The sequence below is a fragment of the Crassostrea angulata genome, chromosome 8 (assembly GCF_025612915.1).
Source record: "Crassostrea angulata isolate pt1a10 chromosome 8, ASM2561291v2, whole genome shotgun sequence".
In the NCBI taxonomy this organism is placed as follows: domain Eukaryota; kingdom Metazoa; phylum Mollusca; class Bivalvia; order Ostreida; family Ostreidae; genus Magallana; species Magallana angulata.
In genome coordinates this window covers 48,697,547-48,711,568 of record NC_069118.1, presented here as the reverse complement: position 1 = coordinate 48,711,568, position 14,022 = coordinate 48,697,547, and the positions used below count along the sequence as shown (strand labels likewise).

General features: G+C 31.0%; 1 protein-coding gene across 1 annotated transcript; it reads right to left on the bottom strand.

The window, feature by feature from the left end:
• Positions 1-728: 728 nt before the first annotated feature.
• LOC128160545 (protein draper-like) lies at positions 729-3,290 on the bottom strand. The gene is made up of 3 exons (XM_052823884.1): positions 3,022-3,290; positions 1,360-1,500; positions 729-967 (listed from the first exon to the last, which is right to left on the bottom strand). The coding sequence occupies exons 1-3, from the start codon at positions 3,221-3,223 to the stop codon at positions 804-806; spliced, it is 507 nt and encodes a 168-aa protein (XP_052679844.1). The 5' UTR covers positions 3,224-3,290; the 3' UTR covers positions 729-803.
• Positions 3,291-14,022: the final 10,732 nt, after the last annotated feature.

Genomic DNA, 14,022 nt, shown 5'->3' with positions numbered 1-14,022 from the left:
GCAGTAAATACAAAATTTACAACATGACAACTTATAAATTTTGTATTTACTGCCACAGTAAATTCAAAATTTACAACATGACGCATCAATCTATCTTATCTTATGGATACATGTAACGGACTAGAATGCCAAGGCATGAGCAGAACCTTTAACCTCATAAATCTGGTAAAATTTGTTTCATTTTTTTTTTCAATTTCAACGAAACCTAAACAAGTCCCTTCATACATGTGTACGTGAGGAAGTCAAGAGATTTTTTTTAATTTCATAAACAAAAGTCGAGGGAAACACCTGCAAATATACTTTATACTTTACTTTATGATCAGTACGAATCAGCAGATTGATTAAGTCAGCTTAAAGAAGAACCTATGCCGGTATATGGAATTAATGTTAACAAAAACATGCCATGAGCCTTGTTTACATAACAAAGAATTGTAAGCACTGCATCTTGCTTAAAACTATACGACTGACACCCAAATTTTGATTGTTCATTAGAAATGCTTCACTCAAGCATTGTAAACAATATAAACAGAAAAACAAAATTTGATGAAAATCGCGACCATGCCCCTTTAATGCCATTGACCATTCAATACCTTAACCTATCTCACAATCAAAACCTTTTTTCCTATATTAAGTCATCGAAAACATATTGCACAGATATTTAATAACTCCTTTAAAATCAAATGCCTGTTTACTGCCAGAAAGAAAAGAACATATATGATTTTTTTTCATCTCGTGATTTATTAAATTTCATTGACAGAAAAGAACATTCGTTCAGTTGGTGGAGGATCAATGTGGAGTGGTTTTTATCCAGATGAGGAAGTCAGGGCAGCAGCACCTCCCGCGAGTAGAGCCAGCAGGAGGACCCCCCCTCCAATGGCTGGGATGATGGCCCCGAAGTTGACCGTTTTCCTTGTAGTGGTCACGTATGGGGGACTGGTTGTTGGTGTGGTATAAACCGGTGTAGTTTCTGAAATTGAAAAATTTTAGCTGCGAGATAAATCATCTTTAAGGTGAAAACGGTTTCTATAATTTCTTACGGATCGCTTTATTTTGAGGTGTAATAAATTAAACTATTTTTAGAAATGTCTATCTGATCGCTTTATTTTGATTTTATTATTTTATTAAATAGAATAATGTAGCAAATAACTTTTTTTTAAAAAGCGCCATTTTTTTTACATAGGCTTTCTGACTATTACAGTGACTTTTTGTCACCAAATGCATTCTTTGCCGTGTTTTCAATTTTGATGCAAGACGAAAACTTTATAGATGTCAAATATATATTCAAATTTGCATTTTCAAAAACAAAAAAATAACATGAAAGATGCAGTGTTTTAGTTATAATCTCTAGATTTCGCTTACTGTCACAGTTGACGCCATAGTAGCCAGGCTTGCATTTACAGACAGTTTTAACTGCTCCATAATCGTCCACGTATGTGATGCAGTGTCCGTTTGTTCCACAGTCAGTCTTGGAATTGTCAGTTTCACTACAAACTCCCAAATCTGAAAATTTTTACAAAGAGGTACATGACAAACTTCTTTCTTATGAATGTAAAGAATATTTATCGAACGAGTTCATTTTTTTTTTCACAACCTTTAAGCTCTACAGGCTTAATCGCTTAATATAAAGGATACCGGAAATAAATTATGTTTTACCTTTGTGCAAAATTTTTTTTTTAGAAAACCCTGGGGCTTTTATCATTTAGTTGTATTTTGTTATTCAATATGGACATTTTATATATAATTTATCTAAAATTTATCATATTCACAGTAGATGTAAATATGATAATGTTTTTCACAATGATAAGAAATAATAAGGTTATTTATGATATATAATTTACGAAGCATGATGAGTTCTCCCCCAAGATTATGATTATTATTTATTTTTTTTTTGCATCATATTTTGCTTCATCATTCGTATTCATAAAATACATGTAGCTCTGAGTTTTAACATTAATACCGATTCTCATTTACGAGAGAATTGTCAATATTTGTCATATTCAAAACTTTCTTTCTTGTCAGGTTAGAAGACGGGGACTATCACTGCAAACAACATGACTACCAGGATGAAAATGGTCCACATTTGATCAACTATACAGAGAAATATGTCAGGACTTCATACTAACTATTAATACTAAATTTCCGTATTTTACAGGGGGATAGGGAAAAGTCGAGTCTGACTTTGGTCTCGAGCCCAGGGCATTTGGCGTAGAGAGCCATTTCTTTTACCTCTGAGCAAACCTACCAAGACTTAAGTTACCAATAAAACAAATGTAAATAAACCCGTTGGCTTATTCTTTCCTTGTGAAAATTCGTTATTATCTCTCTCCGTATATTACGGAGTGACATGTCGGGTAAATGATTGAACATTATCAAGCAGCTAGCCGTGCATTTTTTTTTTTTTTGCCTTATATCGTTTTTAAATGGTTTTTGTTGTATATCATAATGGTTTTTTTTAATTAAATGACCAATAGGTGACGAAAAAGACAACCGTTAGAATATGTAGGCTACAGTTACAGTAATCATAACTACACCTAATGCGAAAGTTTATATTCCTAATGAAAGGCAAGCAATAAACATCCGTGTTAAAACGCAAGAACTTTCGCTCCCGAATTTTAAAATTTCGCTTTTTTTTTTTTAATTTTGACAGTCGTTAGTTATATGAAATAACAGCAATAGGTCGGCGCTTGCGATTTTAATTTGCTGCAATTTGATACAAAAAGGTAAAATCATGTAATTGATTAAGTAAGCGCGTAAAATAATTAAGTTTTGTACAACAAATTAAATTGATCACACCTAATTAAAGAGGCCGAGTAATCGGCAAGTACCCGACAAATCTACCTTAAACTTTTATAATTGATTTTTTAAATTCATTATGGCATTAAAATATGGACATTTGCCTATATTTTTATGCAGAGCTTTTCATCTACAGGAGGTAGATATACCCAAATAAATAAGCATGGCTATATATTTAGCCGTCTTAAGATTACCCATTGCTTATCATATCAATTGCTCACAACGTACCTCTGCAAGCAGGCACTGCCTCAGAAGCCGCAGTGTAGGGCAGATCCAGGAGCTCGAAGCCGGCGTCGCATTTACACTTGGAAGTTACGCATTTCGCATTATCGGGACAATTGGCATCAGCAGTGCAATCTTTGAAAGCCAAAGAATATTTGGCTTGTACGCAAAGTACTGCAAAAAGTAAAAACAGTCGTAGCCCTTCCATATTTTTTTTCTCTCTGGATGACAACTTGCCTCAAGACGATCGGATGCCGATGTGCCTGCCTATCGTGCTGTACATGGCCCTTTTATAGCAGTAGCTTTGTCATGACAAACTGTTTTTTTTGTACCGCAATCCACCCTACCTCGTTAACAAATAATGCGCACGCATTTCCTTACCAAACCCCGAATTGGAAACCCAATAGGAATGTCCAGGTAATATTAGGTTTAACACCGACACGAATCGACGGTTTTGTTAGATATTCAGGCTATATTTTTTCTATTCATAACACACTCTACTATATAGAAAGCTAACTCGGCATCGACATCAATTCAAGGAACTGAAACAAATGAATATTTTGGTTGGTAGCATGAAGCGTGAAAAATCCCATAAGCCAACAAAAGTGTGAGAGAGGGTTAGATAGAATATAATTTGTGTTGAGCAACAACTGCAAGTGTGGATTTACACCAAATTTTTGTGCGTCGTTTACACATGCAAACTTAAAAATGATAACTTGGAAAAATGATATTGCTCTCTTTGGTCTCAAGGTATGTTCGAACCTATTTGACGTAATGATTTCCGAATACAATTATTTTATAGATATGATATAGAAGTGTTTAAATAGATGTTTATACATTTGCTCATAGAAAATTGCATGTGTATATTAGATGCCGCTCAGGGTAGAAAGTATTTGTATAACTGATGCTGATAAACCGACTATTGTAATTGAATAACTAGTAATACCTCACCCAAAACTTTTTTTATCGATATGTATAGGTGATATTGAGTGTTATCCATTTTACCTCGAAGCTCGAAGCAAATGAATCTTCAATTTAAACATATTTTATTGAGTAATCAAATGGATTAGGCAACAGGCAAAGCCTATATAAACCCTCTCCAAATACAAAGTCAAGAAGTGGTGTTATAAAGTAATAGAATATAGTATATAGTATGTAGTATAATTTACCAGTTTACAGAGTGATATATTTGTATACAAGACAAAGGATAATTGGATAATAAATAATAAGCTTGACTTTTGTCATATGATGATAAATTAACTTGTTGTTTTACATATACACAACTGTACATCAACACATTCATTCCTACATTTATAAACCCATCATCTCATTCATTCATACCGACAGACAGACATAGAATATTGGTGTCATGATCCAGCCCATTTGAAGAAAGAAAAAAAAATCAAAAACGCTTAGAAGCTATAATATAACTATGAACATAAGAAACAATTTTACAATTTAAGTTGTATGAAAATTCAGAACTACCATAAAGAATATAGTTAATATGAAAAGGTACACTAATATCATTAAATTGATTAAAAAGTTTAACTCTTTGTTGAGTGTATCTTGGACACTCAAGAAAAAAATGTATATTATCTTCAGATTCAGACCCACAGTTTGTACATTGACTATCAGCAGTTAAAAAATCCTTAAATAAATGAGCATTTAAATTGCTAGCTTCTTGAATCTTCCATTAAACATAAAGTGGTTTAAATGCAAATTCTAAATTATTTCATACTGATTCGAACTTATTTGATTGTAATATAAATACAATGGAATTGGGCACAAGTTCTAAAACTTAAATACGAAGCCTCCCCCTTAAACAATAATTAAGGTTGTTGTTAACTCAGGGTTAGAGTTTGGATTGTTAAAAAGTTCAATTTAATGACTAAAATTTGTTCTAAGCACAAAAGGTATTTATGAAATGAATTATTATTGGCATAATATTCAACATTTTTACTTTATTATGGAATAAGGCTCAAACAAAAATAGACTTTTAGCCAAACAGAAGAAATTCGGACTAAATTTTTGCAGATTTTGGTTTCCGCTTAAACAATTTTGGCAGTACTCTATTATTAAAAATTAAGGTTTCATATTTTTGTTTATATAATTTTGCATATTTTCTGTTGGTTTTACATCACTTATTCATTAAAATAATCGTATAACACGAATAGCAATAATATTGAAAAATGCTTAAAAAGGATAAAATACACCATATCTCAAAATTTTGATCATTGACCTCGAATATATTTTATGTCGAGAGAATAAAGGCAATGTAAGTTGTTCAATACTATAAATGTTTTTGTAATATCATCATTCAAATTTTTGTAAAATTGGATCAAAAGTGGTAAAGGATTTTAAAACTGATAGAGGAAATTCGGACTTGAATATTTTTTTTTTAAATTGTTGCTGATATCTTTTAAAGTGATTTGTTATTTGTAATATTTTTACAAATAAGAAAATCTCAGTCGTAGTGAAAAATTTAATGGGTTTTTTCTTGATTTTTCCAAAAATATCCAGTGGCATTAACTCAAAAAGAAGGTCATTGGTAAGAGTTGATCCCTCACCTTTGAATTCAAAGGATAAATTTTAACTATGTTTAAGCATTAAGCATTGCTTTTGATATTATTTTACATTTTGTAATACTATATAATCTGTTAATGTGATAAAGTTTATAGTCATTTTGTTTTTATTGACCAATTTTGATTCATCTATGGGTTTTTTTTTTTATCATTTTAGAATCAAGCAAAGCAGTGAGAAAGATGTTATTTGTTATTTAATTTTCATTTCCTAATACATGTACCAATATACTGTTGAATAAATTTCAAATCTTATCATGTTGTTGTATAAAACAGTTTTATGAAAATGAATTGTTAAATATACAAAGGCCAATCCATGAGGAAGGCAAAGGACACATTGCCACAATTTTTGTGCCGCATTTGTTTATAAAAGTATATGCAATAGAATGAATTTTACACTATACGATCTTGATACTTGTGTTGGCACCTGAAATACTAGTAATGTCAATCATCCAAAAACTACTTTGAAATAAGAATGGGGACCTAAAATGTCCATTTGTTTTATTTCTGACCCATGTCACATGCCACTTTGAAAATATTGTGCCCCGAACAGACATGATCATTTTCCTAAATTTATTCCTAAAATTTGGCATGAATGTTGATTGGTTGAAGAAATCAAACAAATACTAATAATTTGAACTATAATTATTTAATTATGATTTCAATACACTATGAAGTTGAACACATGTAGTGACTATAAAAGTAATATTTAAGCCAAAGTTTAAAAAAAGCCTTGTTTTACTGGTGGCTTCAAACTCCAGTACATAATTAACACAGCAGTAGATGTTAAGATTGAAACAAAATTTGGGAGTTATCGAATTAAAACTCAAATAAAAAATATTTTGAGTGCCATCTTTCCAAACTTCACCTACAAATAGACATACTTTTAATGTCTCATGTAAAAGCAAACAAAAGTAGGGGTCACATCTTAAAAAATTAAGATATGGCATGAAATAAGCTAATTTCGGGCAAAAACGGGAGTAAATTTTTTTAATTGATTTCTATGAAAAATAAGCTAAATATGTCATAAAATATCAATAGAAATATCAAAATATTGATCAGAACAACATGAAAATATCGTATTGCTCAAACTATCTGGAAGTTTGGTCTGCATTGAAAATTAGGAAGCTAACAGTACTTTAAAACTATCGAGTTAGGAAAATTTTCTTCTTGAAAACCTTCCGCCACAAAATATAGTCCCTTACTAATCTCTGTAAATATGTACTAGTAATTTTCTTTAAACAATTTTATTTAATGTGGTTTATTTGGCATTGTAAAATATACATGTACAAATAGAAATAATATATGATACAGAATTTCTAGAGTAGAGGTAACATAAAACAGTTGTCCTGTATATATTTTACATGTAGGTATGGAGTATATGTTAACATCTCTACTAATAAACTTGTTTTTCTTTCATTGTATTTTCGTTTTGTTAGATTAGTTTTTGTTGCTGTATGGCATGCCATTTGTAAAACCGCCAAATGCGCCTATTGATTTTTCGTAAGCTTTCGTTGCTTCATTTGACCGGGGAAGGCTTGCTAGCATTTGAAAAGACTGGCGTGGAATTCGTCGTTTATTCAAATCTGGCAGATAGCCAACGGTTAGATAATGTATTGAGATGAAACAATCACGATAGAATCGGAATATTCATTGGTAGTATGCAGTGACTGAGCAACTGATAATTCATTACGTTATTTGAAGTTTACTCACTCTATACTACACAACTTTGCTCATATGTGACTGCAAGTAAAATATGAGAGAGACTGCAGAATGCATAATTAGGCTATCATTCTGGCAGATAAAACTATTTTAAAATTTTGTGGAGAAATTACTTTAATGTATTCGTAAGCAGAATATTTCTAAAAAAATCCTATGTTCATTATTTTCCAACAAAACAAAAATACCAATACAGTCTAGTCGACGCTAATATTGGTTCCATCTTTCGATTGGATAGTCTGCCATTGATTTCAAAGCTACCGCTGAAGAAATGGCGCTTATTTAATTCTGGCGACGGAATACATACTACTACAAAAATATCTTAATTGTTCGTACCATCAAAAATCTGTCTGTTTTCAAATATTTTAAATATAGTTACGTTTCTTTTGAAAAACAATGTTTCTGAATACATCATCTACTTTATCGATTATTTTCAAGTCTTTTTGGCGGCAATGATCTGCCCTAAGGCCCAAAGACTGTTTAACTTCATAGTAACAGTTTACCAGGGATATAACAATGATTTCTGTTATCGATTTCAAAATATTTCATATACATGTTAAAATATAAATAGTGCCTGTTTGGAAAGGTAACAGTTGACATTCACATGCCCCGAGAAAACATACGCAAAAAGGAGGTTGACAATGGTTTCCAGGGGGTGTTAAATTTAACTGCTACCTTCTCAAACAGGCACTATTCATTCTATTTTACTGAATGTCTTACTTCTAAACAAAACTTATAAGACTTCTTGGGGATTGACGTTGATTCTACGGCGAACTGTACGTGCAAAATTTACGCGCATGCAACAATTCGTTGTGTTACCCGTTGCCAAGTTTTTTGCTAGCTAAAGGTAATAGAACGGATTAAAAACTGCCTCAAAGCCGATCAGATTTCAGAATTTAACATGAAAGTATAATAAAACACAATGTTTTACAATTATTTAACGATAAAGTTGATTCTTATATTAAAAGCAAAATTACAGGAGTTATTTTGAATGGATTATATTTTCAGGAATCATCTGAGCAGTCTCTCTGATAACCAGTTTAAACCGGGTTTGAAACAGCTGTTCTTCCTGTTACTAATTTTAGTTACTCCCTCTGTGATCTGCAATTTATACCCATTCATTTAAAAAAAGAATAAATTTCTTGAATAAAATAACGTTAATATAAGCATTAAATAATTTATTGCTGACGTTGTCCTGTCAATAAGTGCCGTCAGGTGAGCAAATTATCATAACGCGCTATATAACACGCGTTGTTCAATTAGCCCGTTGATACGACGACGTCAAAATAAACCACTCAATGCTATAATAAGTGAACAAAGTTGCAGCAAATGTTTTCAAAGACAATTTGAAAGTTGAAAATAACAGTTTTGAAGAGTTAGTTTGCATTCTCACTTGATTATCGTTCATAATCAGTTCAGTAGCAAAGTAGATGGATGGATACAAAATCATGAAAAACCTGAAAATTTCAAAACGTAAACACAACATTACATGAACTTTGTTAATTATACATATCAGAGAATTGTAAGCTTTGTAACTCACTTATAACTTATACAATGTATATATGGAGAAGGCTTACACAGGCATTGCCTGCTGCCTAATCCATATATGTAAATGTATATTTACATAATAAAATATGTTCAATTAAATAACAATTTATACAATCAATTGGTTTTAAAAAACCATGATGTATTTCCAAGCGACGAAACTACATAAAATGCAGGTTTTGACATACACGAAATATTTCATCATAATCTGGAAAGATATTGTGGAAGAACAACACAAAGTCTTATAGAATGCCTAAAATAGAATGAACATATCTTGAACATAACTGTTAAACTTTAGATAAAAGTGATGGGTTTTAAAAAACAAAACATTTTGTATTAATGTCAACGAAATTTCCAAAAAAAAATCTGTTTTCAACTCTAAAAAACCGGAAATTGTTATAGTTTGTGGACATACTGTTAACATATGTATTAAAGAAATAGAGTTTATAAGATAGATACAAGCTGATTACATCCAATTTGAGAAGTTTCCAATTACATTAAATTACTTTTTCCTCTTGTTATCATTATTACATTTGATTACTTTAGATTACATTACCAGTATTTGGTCCGAGGGGGGGGGGGGGATGATTTCTTGTTGTTTGTTAGTTGAATGTTTAGAAAAGAAACGATGTAATTTTTTTAACAAAAGTTTTAATTCTGATATCAAGTTTTAAATTTTTACAAGCTTTTTTTCATGTCACGATATTTACATTTTGATAAAGGTTTTGTAAGTGTGTGTCCGTTGCCATTTGAAATGGGATTTGTGAAACCATCTTTTTTAGAAGCGGAAATATCCCTGTCTTTGTTCTAAAAAGAAAGACGTGCCTTTATCTATCAAATAATACACAATTTTTTTTTTAATTATATAACAAAAATGAAAACCGTTTACACATAATTGAGCATATTGACATGTGTTAACATATGTTATTTCTACAATCAACACAATGATTGACTAAGCATGCTTTTATATATTATATAATAGGTTTCAATGGTACCTAAGCTGACTTAAAACACACTGTATTATTTTAGCTGCTAAAAACATATTACATTAATGATGTACATTCCTTACTGAAACAATATCTTAGATTATTCACCTAAAAACTCTGATGAATTTTTATTTCAAGTATTTAATTTTACTCTAAAGACTTGTAATCGTAAAAGTACTCTAATATGAATCATGATTACAGGCTTTTTTAAAATAATAATCGATTAAATTACGATTACTTGTAATCAGAAAACTGGATCATTATCGATTATTATTACTCACTGATTACTTATTATTACTCAGGAACTTGTAATCTATTACAGTTGATTACGATAACTGATTATGATTACCCCATTCCTGATCATAGTAACAAAATATCACAACCCTCTGTATATGACTAAAGTAATATTTAATCAAATATTTAAAAAATTAATGATGAGACATTCATTAATTTCAAATTTACAGGATATATAATCCCTATCCTCACAATTCAATTTTGTTAGATCAATGGTAAATTTCCGTTATCATAGCTGCATAATGACCAAAGAAATAGTTAAAGCAGAAATGACATTTTACAGGTGTTTGTACGTAAATCAAAGTAGAATGATGTGCTTATAATTATGTTTATAATAGGAATATTTCAAAAAAAAATTCCCTTAGCTAGTTTTTATACTAATGAGCAATTAAACTACATGTTAGCTCTTTTTTTCATCTAAATTCTATAGCTTTAAAATTGATGAATTTTTTTTAAAAAAATAACACGCATGTTTATTACCTACTTAGAAAACTATTACATTTTACATATCTATGCATTATCACAACTGTAATTACCACGACAAATCAAAGGATCTGAAAGAATCCATCTAAAAATATATAAAAAAATTTCCCCATATTATTTATGATTCCATGAATGTTAGATGTACATACATACGTTATCTATACAAAACAACAATCATTAAAATATAACACTAATGTATATACATTTAAATTGTACTTTAAAAATTTTAGGGTAAAGGCATTCCTGATGCTGTCTCTTTCTTCTTCCTCATATATTGACTGCAGTATTTCTCGCAAATGGTCATCTTCTTCTGGTTCATTCTTGATATCCCTGGCTTTTGCATTCAGAGAAAGAAGGATATGCTCTTGGGGTAGTTGGTATGAGAAAAACTGCTGGTAACAGCATAATTCTGCAAATGCATTTAGCATGATGTCAATTTTCATTCAGCCACTGCCGAAAATTATGAAAAACAAATTCAGTATTTTATAGCTCTGTGAATTTATTTATATATGATAAAAAAAACCGCACCTTTTTTCAATACTACCGGGTTTTTTATCAACAAGTATGCATATGATTTTTAAAAAGTCTTCCTTTTATTCAGTATTTTATTTTCAGGTTTATATTTTTTCGCAGCGATATTTGAAGCCAGGAGCTATACACTAGTGTATTTCTTGAAAGACTGGTTTTATCTATCTGACCAAGATCTTGCCTGATCTGGACCTTACCTTGTTTTTGCTTTACTTTGAACTTGCTTGACCTTGACCTTGATTAACCTGACATTGCTATGACCTTGCCCCTTGACGCTGGAAAAATAGCTATGGTTACCATCAACGAAATAACTTGATAGATTATTATTCTTTTCATCGATTTCAATTGTTTTGTATAAAGCGTTTTAAGTCGAAAGACTATTGGTTATTGAGACTGAGTATGAGTAAATAATTTCATAAATGAACATTCTTCAGAACATAGAATTGAATGCTCCGTAGCCTTGAATATTGCGTGTAATGTGTTGTATTATTGTCATGCGGGTTATGAAGGTAGTGATCATTGCAGAAAAAAAGGTTTACCGGGTTATATACGTTTCTGCAATGTTGCCACCTTCATATCCCGCATGGATCACCAATGAAAGCATTTTATTGTTTGAATAAACGGAAATGAACAATAGATGAACAATCTTTTTTTTTTAATAAGAAGTCAATCTTTCTGTCGTGAGTGTGATTTAAAACTTCTTATATCTCAATTTGTGAAAACATGTAAGCTAGCTTATATACCAATAGTCTGGTTGCTTCTACAGTTGTAGATATTGATATGTAAAACATAAAATCGTTGCATCTGATGGGTTTTCTATAGTAATTTAGCGAAGTGGGGGTCAACTGGTTGGGTTTATTTAAGGAATGAATTCAAGATTTATTTGTTTTATACGTTTTAAACCATTTTATATCGAAAAGAACTAATAAATATTGAATTCATTCCTTATAATTTAAATTTTTTTATTCTTAATTGTAGATAAAAACGATCATTTGACCTTTAAAATGAGGTAAAATTGTACAAAATTCAAACGTAACGTCAGGCGTATTGATACTTTTTTGACGTTAGTCTAACTATGACGTTGGCAACATTCTTTATACGATATAAAATAATTTTTTAGCCAATCAGAAAGTTCGCTACTACCAGAATTAAATTATTTATCTTTAAGAGAGTTAGATGGTTGTGGCCAATTTTAAAGAAAAATTTACCTCCTTTTAGACGAGGAGCTTTGCATGTAGATATAAGAAAATATTAAAAATTTAAAACCAAAATATTTAGATTTCTGAATGTGTCTTATATAAAAGAAAGTTAAACACTGATATGACGTGTAATGTGCAGACCAGAGAGAGAGAGAGAGAGAGAGAGAGAGAGAGTGTTTAAAATCTTCTACACTACAACAATTCCTTCTCGTTTATGCAACGACTGGCATTATTTATTTGGCAAAACAGCTGGAATGATGGTGCTGATCTTCTCATGTCCAGTGGTTATGTATTATATGCATTGGTTAGACATTTGGAAGCTTTCAGTAAGAACTTCTACTCAGATGAGGACTTTGCGGCAGCATTCAACACAGTTTAATGAGAATCAAGTGATCTAACATTTAGTAAACTCAACCTTTTAATTAAAAAAAATATATCTAAGGAATGAATTCAATATTTATTTGTTTTATACGATATAAAATGGTTTGGGGCAGTTTACGCTTTATAAACCGCGAAGCGGTTTATAAAAAAGCGTAAACTGTTTCAAACCATCTTATATCGTATAAAACTAATAAATATTGAATTCATTGCTTATAATTTAATTTTTTACTCTGCATTGTAGATGAAAACGGTCATTTGACCTTTAAAATGACGTAAAATTGTACAAAATTCAAACGTTTTTGACGTTATTCCTACTATGACGTAGGCAACATTCTTTATACGATATAAAATAATTTTTTAGCCAATCAGAAAGCGGGTTACAACCAGAATTAAATTATATTCATATAGTTAATTTTTAGTTCATCTGAGCCAGAGGCGAAAGTGAGCTTTTCTGTTAAAACTTTATTTTTTATGTATTCAATTTTGCTAGCTTCTGGGATTTTTTTCTGACAGTTTTTGTCAATAAATTTGGAATTAAAACCGATTTTTTATGCAGTATTTTGTCCCCTTGCTCCTATGCATGTAGCTCCTGAGAGTTTTAAGAATATTTATTCCTACATGTATATGGGTAAACCTTTGAAAAGTTGAAAACTATTACCGACGTTTTAAGCCGAAACTGGCTCAAGATCTTAAATCCTCTTCGCCATCTCAATAATAAAAAATGGCGTCCATACAGTGTACATTGTGCCTTTATATTTCTATATTCAAAGCTGTACAAAAATCATCTACACAAAAAACTGCCTATTCATTTATTTCAAATTTCATTCAGTGACATAGTCAGAATTATTTGTTGTAGTTTGAGGATCTTGAAGCCCTTGAGGACATCTATCCAGATATGGACGCTAGCGCTGCAGCTTCTGCAGCCAGTCGGACTAGGAGAAGTGCCCCTCCCCCAATGATCGGAGTGACGACTCCAGATTCTGACCTCTTGGTCGTGCCAGTAGTAGCAGTTGTAGGCATTGTTGTTGGTGGCATTGGCTCTGGATGAAATTAAATTCATTATAAAACATAAGATTTCTTTACTATTAAATAAGATTTTCTACAGACACAGAAAAAACATAGATGTTATCATCTGCATTTTATGAAGATGACTGCGTAACGGTGTCGATGACATTCGATTAGACCTCTTTTGCAATTGACCATTATTTTCATGTTTTGAGTACATATAATTATAGAATATATCGTCAAAATATAAGCCTTTCTGTGGCCTCTCGACTAAAAACATATACAATT